Source organism: Triticum aestivum, chromosome 2B, assembly GCF_018294505.1.
Source record: "Triticum aestivum cultivar Chinese Spring chromosome 2B, IWGSC CS RefSeq v2.1, whole genome shotgun sequence".
In the NCBI taxonomy this organism is placed as follows: domain Eukaryota; kingdom Viridiplantae; phylum Streptophyta; class Magnoliopsida; order Poales; family Poaceae; genus Triticum; species Triticum aestivum.
Window position 1 is genome coordinate 42,009,070 of NC_057798.1, and position 20,907 is coordinate 42,029,976.

A 20,907-nucleotide genomic window follows, 5' to 3' on the forward strand; every position below is an offset into this window, starting at 1 on the left:
ATTTCAGAAATACAATGAAGATACACCATAATCATGTATCCTTCTGGTCCGGAGTGAAGATATATAATTTACACAATAATCTTAAATATTTGTTGAAAAATTTAAATCCACATAAATTTTTTTAAAGTTAATTTTACCTCTTCAAAGTACATAATGAAAAGATAAAAAATAAATAAAAATACGCAATAACTGCATATCGATAATTATTAATTTTTACATGGGAAATTTGTGTGCCATAAAAGTGGAATTCAGAAAAAAGAAAAAAATTAAAACTGATGGATTACGCATCAGAAAATTGCAAAGGAACACGTGGAATTGGTCTACATAATTTTCTAGCTATTACTTGTACATACCAGATAGTTTGCCCACGTGGGCAGATGGTGACGTCTGGTAACCTGGAGGTGCAGGTTCTAAACACCGTCATGGAGATTTCTTTTCATGTTATTTCTCTCTAGCATACACTGTATTTGAGGACTTTCCTACATAATTTTTTAAATAAAATACAAGGATTCTTCTGCAAAATAATTCCTCCCTGCACGTATCCACTTACATGTGGGCCACTGCCATGCTGGCACTTCACGTGGGCAGGGCGTATGTTCGAATACGGAAGGAGGTACCGTATTTGCACGACTAGACAAGTTCAGGCACTAGTTTTATGTATTTTGTAACTTTAGGCACCCAAAGTGATCGTGCAAGACAAGTTTAGGCACCTCGGTGTATTTAACTCTTATATGAATGTTTGTTAGAGCAGAATGCAACTCAAAAAATTGCTCCACAAGAGATCGACGTGCTAAAATGTGGAAGCACAAGGCTTATGCTCCGCCGACTCCTCAATCAGGTATAGCACCTAACATTTAGTTGGCTCCTTGCGCCCAGGCAGAGGTTAGGGTCGCGGCAAGGCACGCGATCATGTTTTGCTGGCCTGAGGTCATGCAAGAGGCGCACCGGTCATCTTACCCCATTCTACGGGAGGGCCTGAAACCACGTGCTCGTGTTCGCCTTTGGGTTGGGTTGGGCCTGACCGCACGAGCACTTGGATTACAGGACTAAGGACTTGACGCATTTTCAGACTAGTGATGCGTTTCATTACCAAATTGCGCACATATACATCGAAGACGTAAACAACGGTTGCACACATTTATAAAGAAACAAACAGTTGGACGGTGACAAATAATTTGTTTTCTCACAAATGAAGCTACACATTCTCCCTAAATCGAACTAAGAACTAGCACTATCTCTTCTAAGAATGATCCTAACGGATCTTGACGTATGGCATCTTCAGCTTCCATGCATGCATCTTGTTTCTGTAATGCTGCTACGAATGACGACGATGGCTCTGCCAAAAGCAGATCAACAGAAGTTAAAGCACAATAAATAAATAAATAAGTATACGTCACCCTAAAATAAAAAATAATATACCTAGTTGATGCAGCGATGCATGCATAAATGGGCACAGAAAATTGGATCAATTTATCCGGAAATAAAACTGGCTACCTGATCTGCCCGATTATGGAGCAGCTTTAGGTGTAGGTGCGGCCCTCATCGTCATCGGTGGCACGGGTCCTGCTCTCCGATCCATGCATCAAAAAGATTCACATTAAAGACGAGCTAGCACACTCAGAAATGCGCAAAATAAAGAAAAGTTTATATATAGTACCGAGAGAGGAGGAGAGCAACAAGTTACCTTCACAAGAACCAAATTCACCCGGACTCGAGTCGCAGATGATCATCGTACGAATGAATTTCTCTCTATCCACGGTCGCCGACATGAGCTTGTCGAGATCGGTGCCCTCCAGTATGCGGCAAAGGCAGATGGGAGCGTCTTGGACGAGCGACCTGAGGCCGTCGCAGCACTTGCCCTGGTTCGGAGGCTCCGGCGCGGTGCTGCTGGTGAGGAAATCCTTGCACGGCATCAGCCCCATCAGCGGCGTCCGGCACTCCTTCGGCTGAGGCTTCAATGGGGGCGGGGGAGGCGGTGATGGCGGCGGTGGTTGCGGCGTCCGTGGACAGAATATTGGTGGTATGCAAAATATCTCTGGTATAAACGGAAAGCAGGGGATGATGCACCATGTCCATCCCCATGCCGATGGTTTCGCTACCAAGTCGCCGTTGGGGGAGGGAGCGGGCGCCCTGGCTGTCACGGCCGCCGAAAGCAAAGGCTCCGACGCGGCGGCGGTCAGGACGGCGAGGGCGAGGGCGAGGAACAAGCAGGCGAGATGGGACTTGGGGTGCGCCATGGGTCGGTCTCTTTCTTGGTTTGTGCTTGCTGGCCAGATGTGAATGGTGCCACGAATGTCTTATGGTTTGTGATCAGTGAACGTATATATAGGGTGGATGCACGTGAAATGCTCCATGTGATGCGTTGGGATAAGGAGATAAGAAATGTTTTCTGTTGGGGCCGATCCATATCTTGTTTCCTTGATCTCCGCACGTACCTTTTGATGGTTTGTTAGGCGGGAGTGTTAGTGCGTGATTATGTTATTTTAGTTAGTGCGTGAGTACTTAGTTTGTTAGTAGTATCTAAACCTTCAACCGGTGATTATGTTAGTTTAGTTGAGCCCATGTAACGTCGGGTCGGTGCCATGCATGGCCGGCCAAGTTCAACAAAGCAGAACAAAGGCACAACTCTCAAGGACTTGGTCCCTTTCACCATTCTAACGAAAGTGAAAATAGAAAGCAGCAAGCTGCAAGCACTTACATTCTATGACTTAAAACTGCAAACCTTAGACAGACTAGCTAATTGCCCGTGCAACAAGGGGGCATGCAAATTTTTGTTGTTCATATATAAAAAAAACATGTGTGTGTGTGTGGTGTGTGTGTGTGTGGGGGGGGGTTTCCACCTGAATATATTGCTCAAAAAGGGCAAGTTACATTAAGGATTAGGACGTTAGAAACACAAAGATGTTGGTTTCTCTCCTCGTGGCGATCTGATCGCCGGCGAGTCCCCATCCAGCACAAACTCTTCCTCCCTGGCAATCAAACGCCAGCGAGTCCCCTGTAGCTACAAAACCTCTCCCCTCTCGCAGGGTTTTGGTCCGTCTTCTCCTCCGATCCGATCGCGATGGCAACGGCGGCGGGCGCCCAATCGGGAACGAGCGGCGGGGCTAGCGCCACTATAAAGTCGGATCTAGGAGACTTTTTGGAACAACCACTACTAGAAAAAGGTCTATAGATGATATGGCCACTAATGGCGCACCAGACATGTGGTGCGCCATTACTATATACTAATGGCGCATCATGTGTCGGTGCGCCATTAGTAATATATTACTAATGGCGCACCTGGTGTGTGCTGCGTCCATTAATAGTTTTGAAAAAAAAATTGTTACTAATGGCGCACCGTGGTATAGTGCGCCATTACTAGTTGACATAGTAATGGCGCACCACACCCACCGTGCGCCATTAGTAGTTTTGAAAAAAATTGTTACTAATGCCGAGCCCCACCTCCCCTCGCCCCGTCGCCCCCCCCCTCCCCTCACCGCCCCTTGCCCCACCTTCCCTCGCCCCGTCGCCCCACCGTCCCAACCACCCGCCACCGCCGCCGCCACCCGCCACCGCCCCTGGCCCCACCCGCCCCTCGCCTCGTCGCCCCCAACGCGCCAGCACGCCTCGCCACCAACTCCACACAACCGCCGCCACTACGCCGCACAGCCACTCGGGAGAGGAACCCCGCCGGCACCGACGCCAGCCAGGCTTCGCCCTACGGTGCTCTCTAGCGGCAGCGGGAAGGGGGTGCTAGCAGGGCGATGGTTTCTCCCTGCCGCCCGCGGAAGCGGCCTGGGCGAGAGAAGGGGAAAATAGCCTAGAAAGTGGGTGTCATGTTGTATTGCATCAGCGTACGCGTAAATGACCGTCATTTAACTGGATTTTCTTCGACTTCTAGCTAGTTCTATGAATCTGCATTTTGTTCTTAGACATTTCTCACGTTAACTTGATCAGAAGAGCAAATATTTTCCTTAGAGAGGATTATATGAATGTTACATGCATTTATTTTTCCGGTAATATTCAGGAATTTTGACCCTTCAAGTCAACAAATTTTGCCGGTAATATTCCTTATAGAGGATTATATGAAGAGTTAAATACACTAGGGGTGCCTCAACTTGTTCGGCGCGGTCAGTTTGGTGCCTAAAGTTGTAAAATACATAAAACTAGTGCTTGAACTTGTCTGGATGTGCAAATACGGTGCCTCCTTCCGTATCCGGGTGTATGCTATGCCGGCATGGCGTGACAGCGTGGCGGTGGCCCGCATGTAAGTGGCTGAGAGCAGGGGAGGAGCTGGGTAGCCTGCGCGTGAGGAATCGCCTCATATTTTGTTTAATCACTATGAAAGCTAACAATAAAAATAAATTGCTTGATTTAGAATCCATGCTGAGATCTCACGGTCGCAGATTGCATTATACGCATCCACCACGCCAAAGTATGCACAGTGAACTTTCACGAGGTCGAACTATATATACGGTGTTGCTGTGCAAAAGGTGACTTTGGAGCACGGGCATATTGTGCCTGTTTCTTTTAAGTTCGGAGAATTTGATTTTACAACTCAAAAAAAAATCCAAAATCTTTTATACGTGCACTCATAGAAGTGTAATATATTGTGTGAATTTTCATCAAAATTCGCATTTGTATGTGAGAGATACCAAAAGATACATACATGCAAAATTTTGCTTGTTATTTGGCTGGAATTTTGTCTTTATTGCAGGGCACAATGTAACATAATTTCTTACAAAATTGACGGTCAGAGCACATGCATACATTTCTGGCATGAAAAAAAGTTGAACTTTTAAGTGACAGTTTTTAACCTTAAAAAGACATGCCCAGTGGCCACCGTGCTCCGAAAATCCGCTTTGGCTGCTATGTACCTCTTCAAGCTATTCTTTTATATATGGTACTCGTTTGGGCCCACACAAGTTTTATTTTTATTTTTCAAGTTTGTGTTTATTTTTTGTCTTTGATATTGTTTTTACCTTTTGAAAGAAGAAATGCAAGAAAAAGTTACAACTGCCATAAACTTAAAAGAAAGCGCTAGTGCATTTCATGTTTTTGGAAAATGTTTCACATGTATTCAAAATTTATAATGTGTTTTCTAAATTTGTCAGGTTCAACATGTTTTAGAATATGTTCATCGAGTATTAAAAATTGTTGTGTAAAATTATCCTTACAATTCTACAAACACGGTTGACATGTTTTGATACATTTCTAGGATTTAATATTATTACACAGTAATTTTCATATATGTTGAATAATTTCAAAAAATACAATGCTGTCAATTTTTTGATAATTTTGTACTTCAGAAATACAATGAAGATACACCATAATCATGTATCCTTCTGGTCCGGAGTGAAGATATATAAATTTACACAATAATCTTAAATATTTGTTGAAAATTTAAATCCACATAAATTTTTTAAAGTTAATTTTACCTCTTCAAAGTACACAATGAAAAGATAAAAATAAATAAAAATACGCAATAACTGCATATCGATAATTATTGTATTTTTTACATGGGAAATTTGCGTGCCATAAAAGTGGAATTCAGAAAAAAGTAAAAAAATAAAACTGATGGATTACGCATCAGAAAAATTGCAAAGGAACACGTGGAATTGGTCTACATAATTTTCTAGCTATTACTTGTACATACCAGATAGTTTGCCCACGTGGGCAGATGGTGACGTCTGGTAACCTGGAGGTGCAGGTTCTAAACACCGTCATGGAGATTTCTTTTCATGTTATTTCTCTCTAGCATACACTGTATTTGAGGACTTTCCTACATAATTTTTTAAATAAAATACAAGGATTCTTCTGCAAAATAATTCCTCCCTGCACGTATCCACTTACATGTGGGCCACTGCCATGCTGGCACTTCACGTGGGCAGGGCGTATGTTCGAATACGGAAGGAGGTACCGTATTTGCACGACTAGACAAGTTCGGGCACTAGTTTTATGTATTTTGCAACTTTAGGCACCAAAGCTGATCGTGCAGGACAAGTTTAGGCACCTCCGGTGTATTTAACTCTTATATGAATGTTTGTTAGAGCAGAATGCAACTCAAAAAATTGCTCCACAAGAGATCGACGTGCTAAAATGTGGAAGCACAAGGCTTATGCTCCGCCGACTCCTCAATCAGGTATAGCACCTAACATTTAGTTGGCTCCTTGCGCCCAGGCAGAGGTTAGGGTCGCGGCAAGGCACGCGATCATGTTTCGCTGGCCTGAGGTCATGCAAGAGGCGCACCGGTCATCTTACCCCATTCTACGGGAGGGCCTGAAACCATGTGCTCGTGTTTGCCTTTGGGTTGGGTTGGGCCTGACCACACGAGCACTTGGATTACAGGACTAAGGACTTGACGCATTTTCAGACTAGTGATGCGTTTCATTACCAAATTGCGCACATATACATCGAAGACGTAAACAACGGTTGCACACATTTATAAAGAAACAAACAGTTGGACGGTGACAAATAATTTGTTTTCTCACAAATGAAGCTACACATTCTCCCTAAATCGAACTAAGAACTAGCACTATCTCTTCTAAGAATGATCCTAACGGATCTTGACGTATGGCATCTTCAGCTTCCATGCATGCATCTTGTTTCTGTAATGCTGCTACGAATGACGACGATGGCTCTGCCAAAAGCAGATCAACAGAAGTTAAAGCACAATAAATAAATAAATAAGTATACGTCACCCTAAAATAAAAAATAATATACCTAGTTGATGCAGCGATGCATGCATAAATGGGCACAGAAAATTGGATCAATTTATCCGGAAATAAAACTGGCTACCTGATCTGCCCGATTATGGAGCAGCTTTAGGTGTAGGTGCGGCCCTCATCGTCATCGGTGGCACGGGTCCTGCTCTCCGATCCATGCATCAAAAAGATTCACATTAAAGACGAGCTAGCACACTCAGAAATGCGCAAAATAAAGAACAGTTTATATATAGTACCGAGAGAGGAGGAGAGCAACAAGTTACCTTCACAAGAACCAAATTCACCCGGACTCGAGTCGCAGATGATCATCGTACGAATGAATTTCTCTCTATCCACGGTCGCCGACATGAGCTTGTCGAGATCGGTGCCCTCCAGTATGCGGCAAAGGCAGATGGGAGCGTCTTGGACGAGCGACCTGAGGCCGTCGCAGCACTTGCCCTGGTTCGGAGGCTCCGGCGCGGTGCTGCTGGTGAGGAAATCCTTGCACGGCATCAGCCCCATCAGCGGCGTCCGGCACTCCTTCGGCTGAGGCTTCAATGGGGGCGGGGGAGGCGGTGATGGCGGCGGTGGTTGCGGCGTCCGTGGACAGAATATTGGTGGTATGCAAAATATCTCTGGTATAAACGAAAAGCAGGGGATGATGCACCATGTCCATCCCCATGCCGATGGTTTCGCTACCAAGTCGCCGTTGGGGGAGGGAGCGGGCGCCCTGGCTGTCACGGCCGCCGAAAGCAAAGGCTCCGACGCGGCGGCGGTCAGGACGGCGAGGGCGAGGGCGAGGAACAAGCAGGCGAGATGGGACTTGGGGTGCGCCATGGGTCGGTCTCTTTCTTGGTTTGTGCTTGCTGGCCAGATGTGAATGGTGCCACGAATGTCTTATGGTTTGTGATCAGTGAACGTATATATAGGGTGGATGCACGTGAAATGCTCCATGTGATGCGTTGGGATAAGGAGATAAGAAATGTTTTCTGTTGGGGCCGATCCATATCTTGTTTCCTTGATCTCCGCACGTACCTTTTGATGGTTTGTTAGGCGGGAGTGTTAGTGCGTGATTATGTTATTTTAGTTAGTGCGTGAGTACTTAGTTTGTTAGTAGTATCTAAACCTTCAACCGGTGATTATGTTAGTTTAGTTGAGCCCATGTAACGTCGGGTCGGTGCCATGCATGGCCGGCCAAGTTCAACAAAGCAGAACAAAGGCAAAACTCTCAAGGACTTGGTCCCTTTCACCATTCTAACGAAAGTGAAAATAGAAAGCAGCAAGCTGCAAGCACTTACATTCTATGACTTAAAACTGCAAACCTTAGACAGACTAGCTAATTGCCCGTGCAACAAGGGGGCATGCAAATTTTTGTTGTTCATATAAAAAAAACATGTGTGTGTGTGTGGTGTGTGTGTGTGGGGGGGGGGGGGGGGGCGGTTCCACCTGAATATATTGCTCAAAAACACAAGGGCAAGTTACATTAAGGATTAGGACGTTAGAAACACAAAGATGTTGGTTTCTCTCCTCGTGGCGATCTGATCGCCGGCGAGTCCCCATCCAACACAAACTCTTCCTCCCTGGCAATCAAACGCCAGCGAGTCCCCTGTAGCTACAAAACCTCTCCCCTCTCGCAGGGTTTTGGTCCGTCTTCTCCTCCGATCCGATCGCGATGGCAACGGCGGCGGGCGCCCAATCGGGAACGAGCGGCGGGGCTAGCGCCACTATAAAGTCGGATCTAGGAGACTTTTTGGAACAACCACTACTAGAAAAAGGTCTATAGATGATATGGCCACTAATGGCGCACCAGACATGTGGTGCGCCATTACTATATACTAATGGCGCATCATGTGTCGGTGCGCCATTAGTAATATATTACTAATGGCGCACCTGGTGTGTGGTGCGCCATTAGTAGTTTTGAAAAAAAAATGTTACTAATGGCGCACCGTGGTATAGTGCGCCATTACTAGTTGACATAGTAATGGCGCACCACACCCACCGTGCGCCATTAGTAGTTTTGAAAAAAAATGTTAGTAATGCCGAGCCCCACCTCCCCTCGCCCCGTCGCCCCCCCCCCTCCCCTCACCGCCCCTTGCCCCACCTTCCTTCGCCCCGTCGCCCCACCGTCCCAACCACCCGCCACCGCCGCCGCCACCCGCCACCGCCCCTGGCCCCACCCGCCCCTCGCCTCGTCGCCCCCAACGCGCCAGCACGCCTCGCCACCAACTCCACACAACCGCCGCCACTACGCCGCACAGCCACTCGGGAGAGGAACCCCGCCGGCACCGACGCCAGCCAGGCTTCGCCCTACGGTGCTCTCTAGCGGCAACGGGGAGAGGGTGCTAGCAGGGCGATGGTTTCTCCCTGCCGCCCGCGGAAGCGGCCTGGGCGAGAGAAGGGGAAAATAGCCTAGAAAGTGGGTGTCATGTTGTATTGCATCAGCGTACACGCAAATGACCGTCATTTAACTGGATTTTCTTCGACTTCTAGCTAGTTCTATGAATCTGCATTTTGTTCTTAGACATTTTTCACGTTAACTTGATCAGAAGAGCAAATATTTTCCTTAGAGAGGATTATATGAATGTTACATGCATTTATTTTTCCGGTAATATTCAGGAATTTTGACCCTTCAAGTCAACAAATTTTTCCGGTAATATTCCTTAGAGAGGATTATATGAAGAGTTAAATACACTAGGGGTGCCTCAACTTGTTCGGCGCGGTCAGTTTGGTGCCTAAAGTTGTAAAATACATAAAACTAGTGCTTGAACTTGTCTGGATGTGCAAATACGGTGCCTCCTTCCGTATCCGGGTGTATGCTATGCCGGCATGGCGTGACAACATGGCGGTGGCCCGCATATAAGTGGCTGAGAGCAGGGGAGGAGCTGGGTAGCCTGCGCGTGAGGAATCGCCTCATATTTTGTTTAATCACATATGAAAGCTAACAATAAAAATAAATTGCTTGATTTAGAATCCATGCTGAGATCTCACGGTCGCAGATTGCATTATACGCATCCACCACGTCAAAGTATGCACAGTGAACTTTCACGAGGTCGAACTATATATACGGTGTTGTTGTGCAAAAGGTGACTTTGGAGCACGGGCATATTGTGCCTGTTTCTCTTAAGTTCGGAGAATTGGATTTATACAACTCAAAAAAATCCAAAATCTTTTATACGTGCACTCATAGAAGTGTAATATATTGTGCGAGTTTTCATCAAAATTCGCATTTGTATGTGAGAGATACCAAAAGATACATACATGCAAAATTTTGCTTGTTATTTGGCTGGAATTTTGTCTTTATTGCAGGGCACAATGTAACATAATTTCTTACAAAAAATGACGGTCAAAGCACATGCATACATTTCTGGCATGAAAAAAAGTTGAACTTTTAAGTGACAGTTTTTAACCTTAAAAAGACATGCCCAGTGGCCACCGTGCTCCGAGAATCCGCTTTGGCTGCTATCTACCTCTTCAAGCTATTCTTTTATATATGGTACTCGTTTTGGCCCACACAAGTTTTATTTTTATTTTTCAAGTTTGTGTTTATTTTTTTGTCTTTGATATTTTTTTTACCTTTTGAAAGAAGAAATGCAAGAAAAAGTTACAACTGCCATAAACTTAAGGGAAAGCGCTAGTGCATTTCATGTTTTTGGAATCACATGTATTCAAAATTTATAATGTGTTTTCTAAATTTGTCAGGTTCAACATGTTTTAGAATATGTTCATCGAGTATTAAAAATTGTTGTGTAAAATTATCCTTACAATTCTACAAACACGGTTGACATGTTTTGATACATTTCTAGGATTTAATATTATTACACAGTAATTTTCATATATATTGAATAATTTCAAAAAATACAATGCTGTCAATTTTTTTGATAATTTTGTACTTCAGAAATACAATGAAGATACACCATAATCATGTATCCTTCTGGTCCGGAGTGAAGATATATAAATTTACACAATAATCTTAAATATTTGTTGAAAAATTTAAATCCACATAAATTTTTTTAAAGTTAATTTTACCTCTTCAAAGTACACAATGAAAAGATAAAAAATAAATAAAAATACGCAATAACTGCATATCGATAATTATTATATTTTTACATGGGAAATTTGTGTGCCATAAAAGTGGAATTCAGAAAAAAGAAAAAAAATTAAAACTGATGGATTACGCATCAGAAAAATTGCAAAGGAACACGTGGAATTGGTCTACATAATTTTCTAGCTATTACTTGTACATACCAGATAGTTTGCCCACGTGGGCAGATGGTGACGTCTGGTAACCTGGAGGTGCAGGTTCTAAACACCGTCATGGAGATTTCTTTTCATGTTATTTCTCTCTAGCATACACTGTATTTGAGGACTTTCCTACATAATTTTTTAAATAAAATACAAGGATTCTTCTGCAAAATAATTCCTCCCTGCACGTATCCACTTACATGTGGGCCACTGCCATGCTGGCACTTCACGTGGGCAGGGCGTATGTTCGAATACGGAAGGAGGTACCGTATTTGCACGACTAGACAAGTTCAGGCACTAGTTTTATGTATTTTGTAACTTTAGGCACCAAAGTGATCGTGCAAGACAAGTTTAGGCACCTCCGGTGTATTTAACTCTTATATGAATGTTTGTTAGAGCAGAATGCAACTCAAAAAATTGCTCCACAAGAGATCGACGTGCTAAAATGTGGAAGCACAAGGCTTATGCTCCGCCGACTCCTCAATCAGGTATAGCACCTAACATTTAGTTGGCTCCTTGCGCCCAGGCAGAGGTTAGGGTCGCGGCAAGGCACGCGATCATGTTTTGCTGGCCTGAGGTCATGCAAGAGGCGCACCGGTCATCTTACCCCATTCTACGGGAGGGCCTGAAACCACGTGCTCGTGTTCGCCTTTGGGTTGGGTTGGGCCTGACCGCACGAGCACTTGGATTACAGGACTAAGGACTTGACGCATTTTCAGACTAGTGATGCGTTTCATTACCAAATTGCGCACATATACATCGAAGACGTAAACAACGGTTGCACACATTTATAAAGAAACAAACAGTTGGACGGTGACAAATAATTTGTTTTCTCACAAATGAAGCTACACATTCTCCCTAAATCGAACTAAGAACTAGCACTATCTCTTCTAAGAATGATCCTAACGGATCTTGACGTATGGCATCTTCAGCTTCCATGCATGCATCTTGTTTCTGTAATGCTGCTACGAATGACGACGATGGCTCTGCCAAAAGCAGATCAACAGAAGTTAAAGCACAATAAATAAATAAATAAGTATACGTCACCCTAAAATAAAAAATAATATACCTAGTTGATGCAGCGATGCATGCATAAATGGGCACAGAAAATTGGATCAATTTATCCGGAAATAAAACTGGCTACCTGATCTGCCCGATTATGGAGCAGCTTTAGGTGTAGGTGCGGCCCTCATCGTCATCGGTGGCACGGGTCCTGCTCTCCGATCCATGCATCAAAAAGATTCACATTAAAGACGAGCTAGCACACTCAGAAATGCGCAAAATAAAGAACAGTTTATATATAGTACCGAGAGAGGAGGAGAGCAACAAGTTACCTTCACAAGAACCAAATTCACCCGGACTCGAGTCGCAGATGATCATCGTACGAATGAATTTCTCTCTATCCACGGTCGCCGACATGAGCTTGTCGAGATCGGTGCCCTCCAGTATGCGGCAAAGGCAGATGGGAGCGTCTTGGACGAGCGACCTGAGGCCGTCGCAGCACTTGCCCTGGTTCGGAGGCTCCGGCGCGGTGCTGCTGGTGAGGAAATCCTTGCACGGCATCAGCCCCATCAGCGGCGTCCGGCACTCCTTCGGCTGAGGCTTCAATGGGGGCGGGGGAGGCGGTGATGGCGGCGGTGGTTGCGGCGTCCGTGGACAGAATATTGGTGGTATGCAAAATATCTCTGGTATAAACGAAAAGCAGGGGATGATGCACCATGTCCATCCCCATGCCGATGGTTTCGCTACCAAGTCGCCGTTGGGGGAGGGAGCGGGCGCCCTGGCTGTCACGGCCGCCGAAAGCAAAGGCTCCGACGCGGCGGCGGTCAGGACGGCGAGGGCGAGGGCGAGGAACAAGCAGGCGAGATGGGACTTGGGGTGCGCCATGGGTCGGTCTCTTTCTTGGTTTGTGCTTGCTGGCCAGATGTGAATGGTGCCACGAATGTCTTATGGTTTGTGATCAGTGAACGTATATATAGGGTGGATGCACGTGAAATGCTCCATGTGATGCGTTGGGATAAGGAGATAAGAAATGTTTTCTGTTGGGGCCGATCCATATCTTGTTTCCTTGATCTCCGCACGTACCTTTTGATGGTTTGTTAGGCGGGAGTGTTAGTGCGTGATTATGTTATTTTAGTTAGTGCGTGAGTACTTAGTTTGTTAGTAGTATCTAAACCTTCAACCGGTGATTATGTTAGTTTAGTTGAGCCCATGTAACGTCGGGTCGGTGCCATGCATGGCCGGCCAAGTTCAACAAAGCAGAACAAAGGCAAAACTCTCAAGGACTTGGTCCCTTTCACCATTCTAACGAAAGTGAAAATAGAAAGCAGCAAGCTGCAAGCACTTACATTCTATGACTTAAAACTGCAAACCTTAGACAGACTAGCTAATTGCCCGTGCAACAAGGGGGCATGCAAATTTTTGTTGTTCATATATAAAAAAAACATGTGTGTGTGTGGTGTGTGTGTGTGTGTGTGGGGGGGGGGGGGGGGGTTCCACCTGAATATATTGCTCAAAAAGGGCAAGTTACATTAAGGATTAGGACGTTAGAAACACAAAGATGTTGGTTTCTCTCCTCGTGGCGATCTGATCGCCGGCGAGTCCCCATCCAGCACAAACTCTTCCTCCCTGGCAATCAAACGCCAGCGAGTCCCCTGTAGCTACAAAACCTCTCCCCTCTCGCAGGGTTTTGGTCCGTCTTCTCCTCCGATCCGATCGCGATGGCAACGGCGGCGGGCGCCCAATCGGGAACGAGCGGCGGGGCTAGCGCCACTATAAAGTCGGATCTAGGAGACTTTTTGGAACAACCACTACTAGAAAAAGGTCTATAGATGATATGGCCACTAATGGCGCACCAGACATGTGGTGCGCCATTACTATATACTAATGGCGCACCATGTGTCGGTGCGCCATTAGTAATATTACTAATGGCGCACCTGGTGTGTGCTGCGTCATTAATAGTTTTGAAAAAAAATTTGTTACTAATGGCGCACCGTGGTATAGTGCGCCATTACTAGTTGACATAGTAATGGCGCACCACACCCACCGTGCGCCATTAGTAGTTTTGAAAAAAATTGTTACTAATGCCGAGCCCCACCTCCCCTCGCCCCGTCGCCCCCCCTCCCCTCACCGCCCCTTGCCCCACCTTCCCTCGCCCCGTCGCCCCACCGTCCCAACCACCCGCCACCGCCGCCGCCACCCGCCACCGCCCCCTGGCCCCACCCGCCCCTCGCCTCGTCGCCCCCAACGCGCCAGCACGCCTCGCCACCAACTCCACACAACCGCCGCCACTACGCCGCACAGCCACTCGGGAGAGGAACCCCGCCGGCACCGACGCCAGCCAGGCTTCGCCCTACGGTGCTCTCTAGCGGCAGCGGGGAGGGGGTGCTAGCAGGGCGATGGTTTCTCCCTGCCGCCCGCGGAAGCGGCCTAGGCGAGAGAAGGGGAAAATAGCCTAGAAAGTGGGTGTCATGTTGTATTGCATCAGCGTACGCGTAAATGACCGTCATTTAACTGGATTTTCTTCGACTTCTAGCTAGTTCTATGAATCTGCATTTTGTTCTTAGACATTTCTCACGTTAACTTGATCAGAAAAGCAAATATTTTCCTTAGAGAGGATTATATGAATGTTACATGCATTTATTTTTCCGGTAATATTCAGGAATTTTGACCCTTCAAGTCAACAAATTTTGCCGGTAATATTCCTTATAGAGGATTATATGAAGAGTTAAATACACTAGGGGTGCCTCAACTTGTTCGGCGCGGTCAGTTTGGTGCCTAAAGTTGTAAAATACATAAAACTAGTGCTTGAACTTGTCTGGATGTGCAAATACGGTGCCTCCTTCCGTATCCGGGTGTATGCTATGCCGGCATGGCGTGACAGCGTGGCGGTGGCCCGCATATAAGTGGCTGAGAGCAGGGGAGGAGCTGGGTAGCCTGCGCGTGAGGAATCGCCTCATATTTTGTTTAATCACGTATGAAAGCTAACAATAAAAATAAATTGCTTGATTTAGAATCCATGCTGAGATCTCACGGTCGCAGATTGCATTATACGCATCCACCACGTCAAAGTATGCACAGTGAACTTTCACGAGGTCGAACTATATATACGGTGTTGTTGTGCAAAAGGTGACTTTGGAGCACGGGCATATTGTGCCTGTTTCTCTTAAGTTCGGAGAATTGGATTTATACAACTCAAAAAAAATCCAAAATCTTTTATACGTGCACTCATAGAAGTGTAATATATTGTGCGAGTTTTCATCAAAATTCGCATTTGTATGTGAGAGATACCAAAAGATACATACATGCAAAATTTTGCTTGTTATTTGGCTGGAATTTTGTCTTTATTGCAGGGCACAATGTAACATAATTTCTTACAAAAAATGACGGTCAAAGCACATGCATACATTTCTGGCATGAAAAAAAGTTGAACTTTTAAGTGACAGTTTTTAACCTTAAAAAGACATGCCCAGTGGCCACCGTGCTCCGAGAATCCGCTTTGGCTGCTATCTACCTCTTCAAGCTATTCTTTTATATATGGTACTCGTTTTGGCCCACACAAGTTTTATTTTTATTTTTCAAGTTTGTGTTTATTTTTTTGTCTTTGATATTTTTTTTACCTTTTGAAAGAAGAAATGCAAGAAAAAGTTACAACTGCCATAAACTTAAGAGAAAGCGCTAGTGCATTTCATGTTTTTGGAAAATGTTTCACATGTATTCAAAATTTATAATGTGTTTTCTAAATTTGTCAGGTTCAACATGTTTTAGAATATGTTCATCGAGTATTAAAAATTGTTGTGTAAAATTATCCTTACAATTCTACAAACACGGTTGACATGTTTTGATACATTTCTAGGATTTAATATTATTACACAGTAATTTTCATATATATTGAATAATTTCAAAAAATACAATGCTGTCAATTTTTTTGATAATTTTGTACTTCAGAAATACAATGAAGATACACCATAATCATGTATCCTTCTGGTCCGGAGTGAAGATATATAAATTTACACAATAATCTTAAATATTTGTTGAAAAATTTAAATCCACATAATTTTTTTAAAGTTAATTTTACCTCTTCAAAGTACACAATGAAAAGATAATAAATAAATAAAAATACGCAATAACTGCATATCGATAATTATTATATTTTTACATGGGAAATTTGTGTGCCATAAAAGTGGAATTCAGAAAAAAGAAAAAAATTAAAACTGATGGATTACGCATCAGAAAAATTGCAAAGGAACACGTGGAATTGGTCTATATAATTTTCTAGCTATTACTTGTACATACCAGATAGTTTGCCCACGTGGGCAGATGGTGACGTCTGGTAACCTGGAGGTGCAGGTTCTAAACACCGTCATGGAGATTTCTTTTCATGTTATTTCTCTCTAGCATACACTGTATTTGAGGACTTTCCTACATAATTTTTTAAATAAAATACAAGGATTCTTCTACAAAATAATTCCTCCCTGCACGTATCCACTTACATGTGGGCCACTGCCATGCTGGCACTTCACGTGGGCAGGGCGTATGTTCGAATACGGAAGGAGGTACCGTATTTGCACGACTAGACAAGTTCAGGCACTAGTTTTATGTATTTTGTAACTTTAGGCACCAAAGTGGTCGTGCAAGACAAGTTTAGGCACCTCCGGTGTATTTAACTCTTATATGAATGTTTGTTAGAGCAGAATGCAACTCAAAAAATTGCTCCACAAGAGATCGACGTGCTAAAATGTGGAAGCACAAGGCTTATGCTCCGCCGACTCCTCAATCAGGTATAGCACCTAACATTTAGTTGGCTCCTTGCGCCCAGGCAGAGGTTAGGGTCGCGGCAAGGCACGCGATCATGTTTCGCTGGCCTGAGGTCATGCAAGAGGCGCACCGGTCATCTTACCCCATTCTACGGGAGGGCCTGAAACCATGTGCTCGTGTTCGCCTTTGGGTTGGGTTGGGCCTGACCACACGAGCACTTGGATTACAGGACTAAGGACTTGACGCATTTTCAGACTAGTGATGCGTTTCATTACCAAATTGCGCACATATACATCGAAGACGTAAACAACGGTTGCACACATTTATAAAGAAACAAACAGTTGGACGGTGACAAATAATTTGTTTTCTCACAAATGAAGCTACACATTCTCCCTAAATCGAACTAAGAACTAGCACTATCTCTTCTAAGAATGATCCTAACGGATCTTGACGTATGGCATCTTCAGCTTCCATGCATGCATCTTGTTTCTGTAATGCTGCTACGAATGACGACGATGGCTCTGCCAAAAGCAGATCAACAGAAGTTAAAGCACAATAAATAAATAAATAAGTATACGTCACCCTAAAATAAAAAATAATATACCTAGTTGATGCAGCGATGCATGCATAAATGGGCACAGAAAATTGGATCAATTTATCCGGAATTAAAACTGGCTACCTGATCTGCCTGATTATGGAGCAGCTTTAGGTGTAGGTGCGGCCCTCATCGTCATCGGTGGCACGGGTCCTGCTCTCCGATCCATGCATCAAAAAGATTCACATTAAAGACGAGCTAGCACACTCAGAAATGCGCAAAATAAAGAACAGTTTATATATAGTACCGAGAGAGGAGGAGAGCAACAAGTTACCTTCACAAGAACCAAATTCACCCGGACTCGAGTCGCAGATGATCATCGTACGAATGAATTTCTCTCTATCCACGGTCGCCGACATGAGCTTGTCGAGATCGGTGCCCTCCAGTATGCGGCAAAGGCAGATGGGAGCGTCTTGGACGAGCGACCTGAGGCCGTCGCAGCACTTGCCCTGGTTCGGAGGCTCCGGCGCGGTGCTGCTGGTGAGGAAATCCTTGCACGGCATCAGCCCCATCAGCGGCGTCCGGCACTCCTTCGGCTGAGGCTTCAATGGGGGCGGGGGAGGCGGTGATGGCGGCGGTGGTTGCGGCGTCCGTGGACAGAATATTGGTGGTATGCAAAATATCTCTGGTATAAACGAAAAGCAGGGGATGATGCACCATGTCCATCCCCATGCCGATGGTTTCGCTACCAAGTCGCCGTTGGGGGAGGGAGCGGGCGCCCTGGCTGTCACGGCCGCCGAAAGCAAAGGCTCCGACGCGGCGGCGGTCAGGACGGCGAGGGCGAGGGCGAGGAACAAGCAGGCGAGATGGGACTTGGGGTGCGCCATGGGTCGGTCTCTTTCTTGGTTTGTGCTTGCTGGCCAGATGTGAATGGTGCCACGAATGTCTTATGGTTTGTGATCAGTGAACGTATATATAGGGTGGATGCACGTGAAATGCTCCATGTGATGCGTTGGGATAAGGAGATAAGAAATGTTTTCTGTTGGGGCCGATCCATATCTTGTTTCCTTGATCTCCGCACGTACCTTTTGATGGTTTGTTAGGCGGGAGTGTTAGTGCGTGATTATGTTATTTTAGTTAGTGCGTGAGTACTTAGTTTGTTAGTAGTATCTAAACCTTCAACCGGTGATTATGTTAGTTTAGTTGAGCCCATGTAACGTCGGGTCGGTGCCATGCATGGCCGGCCAAGTTCAACAAAGCAGAACAAAGGCAAAACTCTCAAGGACTTGGTCCCTTTCACCATTCTAACGAAAGTGAAAATAGAAAGCAGCAAGCTGCAAGCACTTACATTCTATGACTTAAAACTGCAAACCTTAGACAGACTAGCTAATTGCCCGTGCAACAAGGGGGCATGCAAATTTTTGTTGTTCATATATAAAAAAAACATGTGTGTGTGTGTGTGGTGTGTGTGTGTGGGGGGGGGGGGGGGGGGGCAAGTTACATTAAGGATTATAGCGAGAGGAGAGGTACAACGCCAAGACACAGGATCATTCCTACTTATGGGGTCCTTAAATCTAAAGGCTCAAAGCATAAAGTCTGAAATGATGTTCCGAATAGTATCAAGCTGGGGGGTGCATCTTGTTGCGGAAAACACTAGCATTCCTAGAGTCCCAAAACTTCCAGAGGATGACGAGGGCAACGGTAGGTCAAATGTTGATCTCGAGACCAACCGGCGTTTGAGTATCCCAGACGAGGTCAATGGAGTGAGGTGCCCGAAGGCCCAAGAGGGACCAGACCGAGCCGCACATGCGCAGAGGATGGCGAGGTACGTCACGTCCTCAAGAGAGATGTCGCACCGAGGACAAGCAGAACTAGAGGAGATCGTCTTGCAATGAAGGTCGCCATCGTGCTCAGCCTGCCACGCCAGAGAAGCCAGCCGAATATCTTAACCTTGATCTCTGTCTCCCCAATCTAATCTTACCACCTATGTCAATGGCTCATCCGGTCACAATCCCACTTCCACTGCCACCCAGCCACACTTTGGGTTTTAAACACATGGTAAGTTCCACGTGCGTTGCTTCACGAGATAAAAGATGTATATAATATCTTATAAAAAATCAATACATTTTGTGTACTCCCCACCGCGTTCCCGTCGGGCTTTGTTCTTTTTTGTACGTCTCCTCCACGCCCGTATCTCCCACAGCATATTCGCCCCAAACACCAACTCTTCGTTTAGCTACTCCATCATTTCCTCCAACTTTGTCGAATCTTCGTCAGGGAATCAAAATAAAAGTTCTTTCCATCCATAAATTCTTGCTGGCAAGAATCACGGATCAAGGCTTCAAGGCTTCTCCCCCCCCCCCCCCCCCCCCCCCCCCCGCCCGCCCGAGTGCATTTCTTGCTTCTTGGACTGCTTTATAGTGGAGTTTTTAGTACTACAATAGCGAAGTAAGCACTATATATTCAAGAAAATATCTCAAAGTTTGCCATCTACTATCCTTAGTTCAAAAGGTCTAGACAAAAGGCTCCAGGAACATTCCACACTGCTATGCTTGGTCTTGTTATGTGAAGAGACTTTTACTAAGATCTTTGTTGATCCTGCAAATTATTTATAATCAAACTTTATATGCAAATATCTAACAAAAAAAGTGTGCAATTTGTTGCTTGCATTACATGTGCTTCATTTCATGTGCATATGCAAATATCTCGACTAAAGTACACCCTACTAAAAGCATTGGTATGCAGACTATCAAGGTCCTAAATTGGGTGTGTTGAACTTTGCATGTGACTTCTTCGGCAAGATTTAGTTATTTACTAACTCGCCTTTTAAGCCAATAGTCGCTATGCTCGAACAATTTTTTTGATTTAGAGTTACTGGACATAAATATATAATCATAGCATTGCTTTAGAAGAGGTATTGGATACTTAAAACTTTGGCAGAGCCACATTACAGAATATAGAGGCATAGCTATAATGATATAAAAGCCATACTGATATAATACTGATGGAACTGGATCAGGTGCATGATCTGATCATCGAAGGTCTAACCATGGCTCCTCACTTTTTTTAATCCTTTTCTGCCATGTCATGCGTAGTCCTCCAATAGGTCCAAGATTCATGTCTTAGAGCATCTCCAATAGACGCGCGGTTGCGCGGCGCGTTAATTTTTTTTGCAGTTTCGAAATAGTGTTTCGCGCGCGTAGGAGGGTGTTCGCTTTAGTCTGCGTGATGCCTGCGTGCTTGCTTGCTGAGTCTGCGTGCATGCTTGTCGTGTAGGAGTACTTGTGTGCGGGGTGCTGGCTGGTGCTGGGCTCTCGCGGATGGAGCTGCAACAAGTCTGGTTGGGCGGTGGTGGACATGAATATTTGAACTCGGCTCTCCAACGTGCAACACTTTCATCCATTCATGTTCCCATCCTTTCTTTTTTTTGCTAACATATTACCATCAGGGGCAAAATTCTCTTTCTACATGCCATTTAACATAGCCGGATGAAAAAATGGATGAAAGTGGAACAAAATGAAGTTTAAGTGTCAAGAATGGAAGAAAAAAGTTTTGGGCCAAAGGGGGAAGCAAAATTTAAGGGGCAAATAAGGAATTCTCTCCCACATATTTGTCTACGCGTGTCGTGATGTCGTGCTCGTGCAGACAAGGTGCGGTTCTTGAACCAGCGCACCCCCAAGCATGGGTGTG

At 45.1% G+C, this 20,907-nt stretch overlaps 4 protein-coding genes across 8 annotated transcripts; all 4 read right to left on the reverse strand.

The window, feature by feature from the left end:
• Nucleotides 1-1,118: 1,118 nt before the first annotated feature.
• LOC123040253 (non-specific lipid transfer protein GPI-anchored 23-like) lies at nt 1,119-2,307 on the reverse strand. 2 transcript variants are annotated; one of them, XR_006418104.1, is made up of 3 exons: nt 1,685-2,307; nt 1,420-1,563; nt 1,119-1,336 (listed from the first exon to the last, which is right to left on the reverse strand). XR_006418104.1 is itself a non-coding variant. In XM_044463146.1 (3 exons), exons 1-2 carry the CDS (start codon nt 2,235-2,237, stop codon nt 1,508-1,510), a joined length of 609 nt encoding a protein of 202 aa, XP_044319081.1. In that variant the 5' UTR covers nt 2,238-2,306; the 3' UTR covers nt 1,119-1,336; nt 1,495-1,507. The 2 variants fall into 2 exon arrangements, 1 of the variants encoding a protein (XP_044319081.1); XM_044463146.1 differs by having other exon boundaries at nt 1,495-1,563; nt 1,685-2,306.
• A 4,094-nt stretch (nt 2,308-6,401) lies between these two features.
• On the reverse strand, nt 6,402-7,589 carry LOC123040254 (non-specific lipid transfer protein GPI-anchored 23-like). 2 transcript variants are annotated; one of them, XR_006418105.1, is made up of 3 exons: nt 6,968-7,589; nt 6,703-6,846; nt 6,402-6,619 (listed from the first exon to the last, which is right to left on the reverse strand). XR_006418105.1 is itself a non-coding variant. In XM_044463147.1 (3 exons), the coding sequence occupies exons 1-2, from the start codon at nt 7,518-7,520 to the stop codon at nt 6,791-6,793; spliced, it is 609 nt and encodes a 202-aa protein (XP_044319082.1). In that variant the 5' UTR covers nt 7,521-7,588; the 3' UTR covers nt 6,402-6,619; nt 6,778-6,790. The 2 variants fall into 2 exon arrangements, 1 of the variants encoding a protein (XP_044319082.1); XM_044463147.1 differs by having other exon boundaries at nt 6,778-6,846; nt 6,968-7,588.
• Nucleotides 7,590-11,693: 4,104 nt separating this feature from the next.
• LOC123040255 (non-specific lipid transfer protein GPI-anchored 23-like) lies at nt 11,694-12,881 on the reverse strand. 2 transcript variants are annotated; one of them, XR_006418106.1, is made up of 3 exons: nt 12,260-12,881; nt 11,995-12,138; nt 11,694-11,911 (listed from the first exon to the last, which is right to left on the reverse strand). XR_006418106.1 is itself a non-coding variant. In XM_044463148.1 (3 exons), exons 1-2 carry the CDS (start codon nt 12,810-12,812, stop codon nt 12,083-12,085), a joined length of 609 nt encoding a protein of 202 aa, XP_044319083.1. In that variant the 5' UTR covers nt 12,813-12,880; the 3' UTR covers nt 11,694-11,911; nt 12,070-12,082. The 2 variants fall into 2 exon arrangements, 1 of the variants encoding a protein (XP_044319083.1); XM_044463148.1 differs by having other exon boundaries at nt 12,070-12,138; nt 12,260-12,880.
• A 4,104-nt stretch (nt 12,882-16,985) lies between these two features.
• LOC123040256 (non-specific lipid transfer protein GPI-anchored 23-like) lies at nt 16,986-18,173 on the reverse strand. 2 transcript variants are annotated; one of them, XR_006418107.1, is made up of 3 exons: nt 17,552-18,173; nt 17,287-17,430; nt 16,986-17,203 (listed from the first exon to the last, which is right to left on the reverse strand). XR_006418107.1 is itself a non-coding variant. In XM_044463149.1 (3 exons), the coding sequence occupies exons 1-2, from the start codon at nt 18,102-18,104 to the stop codon at nt 17,375-17,377; spliced, it is 609 nt and encodes a 202-aa protein (XP_044319084.1). In that variant the 5' UTR covers nt 18,105-18,173; the 3' UTR covers nt 16,986-17,203; nt 17,362-17,374. The 2 variants fall into 2 exon arrangements, 1 of the variants encoding a protein (XP_044319084.1); XM_044463149.1 differs by having other exon boundaries at nt 17,362-17,430.
• Between the last annotated feature and the right edge of the window lie 2,734 nt (nt 18,174-20,907).

Coding starts and splice junctions, on each gene's coding strand:
- LOC123040253 (XM_044463146.1), bottom strand. CDS start 2,237: ATGGCGCACCCCAAGTCCCATCTCGCCTGCTTGTTCCTCGCCCTCGCC. Junction 1,564..1,684: donor TGAATTTGGTTCTTGTGAAG/GTAACTTGTTGC, acceptor ATCGGAGAGCAG/GACCCGTGCCACCGATGACG.
- LOC123040254 (XM_044463147.1), bottom strand. CDS start 7,520: ATGGCGCACCCCAAGTCCCATCTCGCCTGCTTGTTCCTCGCCCTCGCC. Junction 6,847..6,967: donor TGAATTTGGTTCTTGTGAAG/GTAACTTGTTGC, acceptor ATCGGAGAGCAG/GACCCGTGCCACCGATGACG.
- LOC123040255 (XM_044463148.1), bottom strand. CDS start 12,812: ATGGCGCACCCCAAGTCCCATCTCGCCTGCTTGTTCCTCGCCCTCGCC. Junction 12,139..12,259: donor TGAATTTGGTTCTTGTGAAG/GTAACTTGTTGC, acceptor ATCGGAGAGCAG/GACCCGTGCCACCGATGACG.
- LOC123040256 (XM_044463149.1), bottom strand. CDS start 18,104: ATGGCGCACCCCAAGTCCCATCTCGCCTGCTTGTTCCTCGCCCTCGCC. Junction 17,431..17,551: donor TGAATTTGGTTCTTGTGAAG/GTAACTTGTTGC, acceptor ATCGGAGAGCAG/GACCCGTGCCACCGATGACG.